The sequence below is a fragment of the Plutella xylostella genome, chromosome 21 (assembly GCF_932276165.1).
Source record: "Plutella xylostella chromosome 21, ilPluXylo3.1, whole genome shotgun sequence".
Taxonomy (NCBI): Eukaryota; Metazoa; Arthropoda; class Insecta; order Lepidoptera; family Plutellidae; genus Plutella; species Plutella xylostella.
In genome coordinates, this window is record NC_064001.1 from 586,583 (window position 1) to 595,258 (window position 8,676).

Consider the following 8,676-nt stretch of genomic DNA (forward strand, 5'->3'; position numbering starts at 1 on the left):
GCAACGATACAATTAAGAACAATTACTTACCTGAGGGCTTTCTTAACATGAACTCTTACAGATGAACGGTTACAGATACATTTCGGGGTAAATTGTTTTGAACATTAATACAATTAATTCATAATAAAAACAATATTTAGAGGAACCCGTTGTAGAAGTAACAGTACAAGTGATAAAGTACTTTAACAATATGGTAGGAAGTTAAAAATAGTTAGTACAGGATCACACACGATTTGGTTTAGCCTGTGCCATGATGAGAATAGGGGCGAATCCGTCATTGTCAAGGTACTTATTAATAAATAGATTCTCTTTTGTATGAATAATTTATGAAAACCGTAATCTAAAAAGTTAATAATGATTTGTATCGACGACGTCATTTGACAGACATTTCACCAGGCAATAATAATAATTATTATTATTTAACTCTTTATTGTACAAATATTACAAATAATGACGATTATTGACTTGTAAATAAAAAACCTGTTTACTTTAGTAAGTAAATTGTGATTGTGAGAGTGTATTGATCACTCATACTTAATTATACCAAGAAATCTCCCACCATTCATATTAACCAACATTTATGATAACCAAACAATCAGGCGGCTCGATGGCGGGGATCTCTGATCCGATCCACAAACATGGACGCCAATTACTACTGTCGGGCTATTCTGAACCGACCATTGTAAATGGAAGCGCCTAATTATAGTTTATACCCAGTCGACGATTCACGTGATTTCCCCGCCATTCACTCTTGTATGTCCTTTGGATACCACCACAGAAAGTGCTACTAGCTGTTACGGACGTAGGAATAAAGTTGAAGTTACTAGAGGATGCGAGTGCATGCAGGGGTCGACGTGGGGTGAATGCATGTGCGTAAGAGGAAGTTTGTAGCCAATTAGTACTAAACTATACGCTTGGCAACTTCGCCCGATGACTTGTATAATTAGCCGATGGGCGGATTAAAGTGGCTCACTCAGCAACTGCATTATACCTATTTGTATAAGTTTTGTGCTTCATGTTCTTCAATAATTCTTTGTCGAATTAGTTTCTTACTAGGAAAAGTTTTATTGTGATCATTCCTAAACTATACCGCATCTCTGATAATAATATAAGAACCTTACGGGGTTTTCTTATTAACGTACAATCTGGGACAAAGATACCTGACCCCTCATAGGTAGCATTGTCCCTCTAAGAAATATTCAGATTTCTTTGCCCCTTGCCCCGACTGTATACTACAAAAAAAACAACAAAAACATACACATCAAACCAAGTTGACTTATAATTTTGCTTACAACATAAGAAGCTAAACATCTAACCACAATCAGGTACCTACATACTACTGCATACATAACGACATAATAAGGCTGTGTGTCCACCGTCGCCGTCACATCAATGGTCCTTCTTCCGTGAGGAGATGAGGGCGAACACGGAGTACATGGAGCGAACCACCTGCAATGTGATTTATTACTATATCTTTGCATACAATTATGGTAAAAAAATAGATTTCCTCTACTACCATTCATAAAAAACATATTTTAAATGCGTCTGACATGACTGTGCGATGTGTTGTGATAGCATGTGTGCATTATGGTCCGATTTGTCCTCAAACTTCATAATGCATAATTATGAAAAACGTGATTAGCCTGAAATTCAAGAAGTCTTTACAATACTTTTACGTCATGTAAAACTATAAGTACGTAGGTACAAACTCACGAACGGAAAAGAAGGGGCAGTATCGAAGTTTCTGAAGATTTTCAAGACGGGCAAGACTCATTGCGTAGGAAGTTGCAAGCTCTCTTTATAGCTCTTATTAGTGTGATGCTACTCCCACGCTCTATTTCCGATTAAGAAGTATTTCAATGTTATTCTTAGTAAAATCTTTACTGGTCGTTAGTCACAGGTTATTGTTTTATAACAAATATGAATTTAAACTTTAAAAACTTCATACCTATCTAAAGCTATCATATTTGAAGGTTGATCAGTACTTAATTGCTTTCCTATAAATTTGAATGGTCAATTTTTTTTTATGTGCTAAACTAGAGTGTTTGTCACAGACACGACAACAAGGGCTAGCACGGGGTGCATTTCAAACGTGAAAATAATTCTCCTTCGCGCTGTCTCTTGAGGCTGCGCAATGCAAAACTTTTGTCACGTCTTACTGCCAGTTTCAATAACTCTATCTACTGATTACTGGTAGTTACTTTCATTCGATTTTGACAGGTTGTAACTTTTGATATGCCATGGTCATGGTATGAAAGAAACTACCATCGTTAGATAGTTACTGAAACTGGCAGTTAAATGCACCCCGTGCTTATCCTTCAGAACATAAAACTTCCAATCCCACTCCCCCCTCACCGTCAAAAACGTCGCATAAGTCAGCTGCAGCATGCTAAACGCCTTCATGACGACGGGGCGCTGCGCCGCCGCTGCCGCCGGGACCAGCAGCCGGGCTGCCCGGCGCCCCCGCCCGCTGCCGCCGAGCTGCTGCCAGCCGCAGTGGAATAGCGCGTCGGAGAGGAGCGACGCCTGCGGGAGACGGGGGAGGTAAAATTGACGACCTAATGGTGTAAGTAGTGGTTAGTTACCCTGGCTACTATGCCGAAGGTCACAAGGTTTTGATACACGGCCGGGGCAAATATTGGTTGACAGATCTATATTTTTACTCGGTCTTGGTTCTTAATTTGAATAATATGTATCTATAATATCTATGTACCTATATGGTGTCAATAAATAATTATGAAAAAAATACTGTGTAGATATATCAACTGTCCAATCCAGTAGGTACACCTACCTTATTACTAATTTTACTCTCGATTTGCATGAAAGTGAGAGTTTGCGTAACATAAATGAAGAAAATACATATTATAATTTACCTGATAAGTGATCTCCCCCGCGTTGCACAGAAACTCGGCCAATAAGAACAGAAGCGCCGTTATGAACAGAATGATCTTCAACGACGTCGTAAACGGCAACTGCTCAGCTAACTACGAATAATAATTATAATTAGATGTACTAAATAATTATTGAATAATTAGTTAGGTTAATTTTAATTAAATTTTAAATTCCTAAAGCAAACAATATTGGATGGTAAAAACAATTCAGAATCGGAGATCCCACTCTACTTAAATAAAGTATTATGAAATTTACGCTAGGTACCTGCCTTACTCTCTTGCCGTGATTTGAAAGTAAATGGACAGAAAATGCCAGAAATCCATTTAAAACATGGAAGTAATAAGTACATATATAACGTAAAAAGTACCTACTTATTATCAACATTATTTTAAATTCTTGTAACTGACAACGATTTGGCAACGATTTGGTATTGTATTTGATACTAAACATATTTATAATTATTTCGTAAATGTTACTTTGTTTTAAATTTGAGATAACCCCACTGGGTGTAGCCTTGTAATTAGGATAATTATAATATCATCCCACAGTTCTAAAACTACTGAGGAAATACGGTTCTGTCAAATGTGTGTTTTCTTTGGCGTAGGATATGATAATGTGAAACTATTTTCGTAAGTGAACACACATTCGCACATAGGCCCATGTTGTTTTAGCAAGCATGGGATGGGAACATTTCATTTACAAGAGAGTGAGAGTATACTCTTTTAATAGAAAACATGATCAAAGTACCTATCTAATTTTATTAAAATTATAAGTAATGATTTAATTATTGTTTCTCAGTCGATGTTTCAATAAACCGTAAAAAGCTGGGTTTGTTTTATACAACTTATTAAAATAAATAAAGTTTATGGAGATTTACTCCTACCTTGATATTTGATACAATTTAAAATTCAAAATAATATTTTTATAATTAGAAGTTTGGATCCCGTTCAGCCGAAAACAACATTATAAAAGTTATTGTTGCCTTAACTCTAACCAATGTACCTATTTGTGTATCGTTAATATTATAGCCTTAAAACAACAACAACTAAAGCCAAAACAACAACAAAACACGACCTTACACGGGAATTACCCAACTCCAAATATACCCAAGTATGTAAGTAGGTTAATGTAGTATAACTATGGAGTTACTATCTGTATTTCCTTGTGTGTTCAACATTGCCATGAGACAGGAAAAACTTTAAAAATCTGTTAGACATTTTCGGGGCAAGAAACAGAGACAGTTTGTCACAAGCTTTACAAAATTTCAAGCCACAAAATATTCTATTTGCCGTCGTCGGTACGTCACTTACGTAGTTCCAAAGCGTGACGTGCAAACACAACGCGCACCCACACTCGTTCTTCTACATATACAGGGTGTTGCAAAAATGGTATACTACCTGCTGCACATGTAGGTTTCGGCTTAGTATACCAATTTTGCAACACCTGAATAAAATACTAGCTGTTCCCGCGAGCTTCGCTTTGCCTTAAAAAGGTTTCCCGTGGGAATTCCGGGATAAAAAGTAGCCTATGTTCTTTCTCAGGGTCTAGACCATATTTATGTATACCAAATTTCATTCAAATCCGTTCAGTAGTTTTGGCGTGAAAGAGTAACTGTGTCTGTCCAGACAGACAGACACAGTTACATTCATATTTATAATATAATATTATATTAGTTAGGATAGGATACATTATGCACGACGTGTTTTAAACTGCTGTGCTTCAACACCCACCGATCTTGAGTTCTATCCCGGGCGGCTCTATCAATTTGTAAATGGCTTCTTAGCCACAAGTTATATTAAATTAAGTGAATGGTATGTATAGTTCGGTGTAGTATAGTAGCACCTTATCACTGTTACATTTGCGACGTTGTTTGTCGGCGGCGGCGGCGGCGGCGGCGGTGGCGCGGGTTCACTAAATTTTATTTTTATTTCATTTTCCGGGACAATGTAAAACTGGAACTGAGCACTATGTTACTTAACTGACGCAAACTTGTCTCATTTGGCAACTTGAAGGATTTTCCGCCGGTACTTTTATGTTGTTACATTTCAGTGAAACTACAATATTCGTCCGTACTTTGTTGTTAAAGTTTTAATAATGCACTTTGAACTTTAATTTTTTTATATAAATAAGGATAAATATGAAATATACTTCGATAACCGACGACCGAATGGCGCAGTGGTTAGTGACCCTGACTACTGAGCCGAAGGTCCCGGGTTCGATTCCCGGCTGGGGCAGATATTTGTTTAAAGACAAATATTTGTACTCGGGTCTTGGGTGTTGATATTTATATTTAATATGTATCTATCTATGTATTTGTGTAGATATATCAGCTGTCCGATACCCATAACACAGGCTCTGCCTAGCTTGGGGTCGGATGGCCGTGTGTGAAGATGTCCCCACATATTATATTATATTATAAGACAAATTTTGTACACTATAGAACTAATAATAATAATATACATCCGAGCCATGGTTCATTATGTCCTATTCAGCTTCGTTTATGTCCTATTCCCTTTCGGTTTACTGTACACACCATGTAGATATCTCTCCTTAAAGTAAGTATATGCTATTAATAATAGGTAAGTATTATTAATAATGACACTAACGAGCAGTGAAATTTTTTCCTAAACGGAAAAGACTAGCGTAATTACGCAATACTGAATACTGAAGTATACATATTTAACAGCGAATCAGAATATAAGCCACTAAAACATTTTGGGGGCATTATTGGGGTCATTGGGTGTCGAAATTTTGCAACTGAAACTGTTTCTTTGCTCGTGAGTGTTGTTATTTACCTTCGGTCATAGTTATTTACCGTAAGTGACAGCAGCAGCGAGATATCTGAGACGAAGCTGAGGCACACGGACAGCGCGATCAGGATGCCGAACGATTTGTCCAGCTCCTTGGTTATCCTGGAAACACACCGTGTTTTAAATAATATTTCAATACTCTATCATTTATTTAAAGGTGAGTATAGACTACATCATTTACTTGTAACAAAACAACGATCCGCTCTCTGATATGCTCTAGTCTATCATCCTTTAACGAACTTTTTACCATGATTTTATCTGTTTTATACTACCTATTCGTAAGAACGTTGTATTAGACAGAAATGCTCGAAAATAATATTGTAGTCTATACTGATGTTTCCCTAGCAATTAAATTTCCTTAAAGTTTTGCAGTTTAACTAACTTATGTTTAAAAACCTGCTTAATTAATTTAATTCATTTTACCGTACCTCAGCAACTCCTGATGCATCCCAATACCTTCTTTCACCCGCCTCTCAAACAGCTCCGTAGCGGCTTCCAGCGACTCTCTACTAGCCACGTCACAGAACTCTCCCTCCAGTCGCTCAAAGAACTGCCTCAGCGTGATGAATTTATACTTGATGATGATGAGGAAGGTCACCGCGAGGCTGTCGAAGGCGATCATCGGCAGCATCATGAGGTTCAGCACGAGGGTACAGATGATCCTGAAAGCGGTGGCTGAAGCGGAGTTGTCGCTGAAACTCGGCCAGTAGGTCACTATTGTCACGAAGTGGGTCCCTGGAAAAAGTTTTTGGTGGGCTGTTTGTTTTTGGGATGGGATGAATGTAGTGCTTTGTGGTGTAAAGTGAAGTGTTTGTAGCGGGCATTACAAGTAAATTAGTACAAGTTGTTTAACAATTGACGTCGACATAATCGTTCTACGAATCACAGCGTCGTATTTATGGCGAATCGCGAAATAGTGATGTTTATACATATAGCGTCTATACCAAACTTGTGTAGCGGTAGCTGAAAATAATTGATATAGGTATGCATTCAACATGAAGCTCAATTGCCTCACCATCAAAATACAACTTCCGCAAGCCCTCGAAAATATAAAAGACACATGAGCCGTAGACGCACGCGAAATACGCGGCGACATTCATTCGAATGATCCTGGCTTTAGTCGCCATCAGCTGGGGATCCTCATGAGCCGCGCAGACCCTGGCTGCGTCGCGGCACAGAGCTCGCACCACGCGCTTCCTCGCCACCACTGACGACATCTTAGCCAGCACCATCGTGTGGCTCAGAGCGAACGTCACCGCGTCACTATGCTCATCATCCGGGAAATCCCCCGCGAACACCGCCAGGATCTCCAACACTGTCATCACTATGCACATGGAGAATATGGATAGTGTATAGGCTTTGTATAAAATGTGATTGTCGTTGCCTATTGTCCCCTCTTCGAACCAGAAGTCTCCTCCGCCGGCGTAGTAGATTTTTTCGCATGCCCTTCGTAGCACGAGGTAATCCTTCATAATTATTCTTATAAGCTTAGCTTTGCGGTGAGATGGGAAAGCCACGTCGTGGTCGCCTGAGCGGTTGGGGGATATTGGTCTTTTCCAAGTTTCGTGTTATAATGAGCTTAGGTAAATTAAGTGGTGTTTGAAGTTATAATGGCTTGATCGGCGATACTTTGTATAGTTGCTATAGTAGTTTAATGGGCTAGTTTATGATATTGTATTAGCAAAGATATCTATTAGCCCTTAAAGTTTTACGGTTGGTGCCTATGTCGCTAACTATTATCGGTAAACTTAAAAGAAAAAAAAATACCTGCATTTTTGGAACAAAACATTTAAGTGTAAGGGCAATAAATACAGAGATACTTTGTACCTCTGTGGAGCTGAAAATAGATGCAATGCATGAGATCTTCACATTACGATATTCAGAACTACTCGTAGCTTTTGCAATATAAGTTTTGTATGTAGTGCGAGTTTCGGACCAGTTTCAGAATTCATTTATTCCATCCAGGAAGTCCATTCCTAAAGTCCGGCCGTAACATGATGGTGGATTCTCACACAAATATAATTATTAATAATACCTAATAGTGAACGAATCCTACTTAAAATCATTAAAATATGAAAATGGGCTATAAATTAATCATCTTCATCGTCTTCAGCCTATATCAACCCCCTTAACCTATGATGAAGGACCTCTATTGACCTTTTACTACAGTGACACACCCTAGCTTACCAGTAGTGTTTTTTGTGATACGATAAGAAGAATAAGAATATTACGATAACTTCTGTAAAAATTCTTACCTACAGTCATCCCTATGGGGCAATAATACTGACTAGTTAACAATTTGGACTTACAAATTATTTACTAACTAATAAATACTTTTGTAACTGAAATGAGCGCAATCAGAGTGAATATCAGTACTTAGTACCTCTATTGGTGGTTAAATGAGGATTACTCGTATCACTATGACTACTTTTATCACTTTTAGCGTTCTTTACTGTACTGCCTTAATAAAACTTGGTTAATTGCATCCACCTTATAAAAGCCGATGAATATTTCACCTTAAAATACATAAAAACAAGATAAGTGTGAGTCTTGAAAATCAAAAAGGGTGATCTGGTGCCTAGATTTATTTTTTAAACTAAAGAGCCATTATGTACCTAATCTCATTTCTTCGTTCTCTGCCACTTTGAAACACCTTGTAGTACTTATATGATCGGATATTGCGGCTAATACCAGCATAAACTATTCTCCTACATACGTATACATATAGATACCAATATTATTTGCAGAAGGTGCTGTTACACCATCCGTTGTGAGCTCTATGAACGCATAGATACACACAAGGTATCCGAGTATAAATTCTGCTAGACCTACTCTACCTTGAGCAACGATACTGCCACTTTACCTAATTTGTAAATATCATGAGCCCTATGACATTTATTTTCTTAAATTTAAAGATTTGAAAGCGATAGGGCTAGGAACGAAACAGTGTGATAGGAAGTGGTCCAAGCTTAAG

General features: G+C 37.9%; 1 protein-coding gene across 1 annotated transcript; it reads right to left on the reverse strand.

Annotated features, from left to right (window-relative positions):
* Positions 1-1,339: 1,339 nt before the first annotated feature.
* Positions 1,340-7,305, reverse strand: LOC105380177. Its single transcript, XM_048628637.1, has 6 exons — positions 6,718-7,305; positions 6,131-6,437; positions 5,708-5,804; positions 2,874-2,984; positions 2,356-2,526; positions 1,340-1,449 (listed from the first exon to the last, which is right to left on the reverse strand). Exons 1-6 carry the CDS (start codon positions 7,172-7,174, stop codon positions 1,390-1,392), a joined length of 1,203 nt encoding a protein of 400 aa, XP_048484594.1. The 5' UTR covers positions 7,175-7,305; the 3' UTR covers positions 1,340-1,389.
* Positions 7,306-8,676: the final 1,371 nt, after the last annotated feature.

Excerpts from the sequence above, each read along its gene's own strand:
- LOC105380177 (XM_048628637.1), bottom strand. The coding sequence starts at position 7,174 with ATGAAGGATTACCTCGTGCTACGAAGGGCATGCGAAAAAATCTACTAC. Across the intron at positions 6,438-6,717 it reads GCGGAAGTTGTATTTTGATG|GGACCCACTTCGTGACAATA; the intron begins GTGAGGCAATTG and ends AACTTTTTCCAG. Across the intron at positions 2,527-2,873 it reads CGGGGGAGATCACTTATCAG|GCGTCGCTCCTCTCCGACGC; the intron begins GTAAATTATAAT and ends CGTCTCCCGCAG.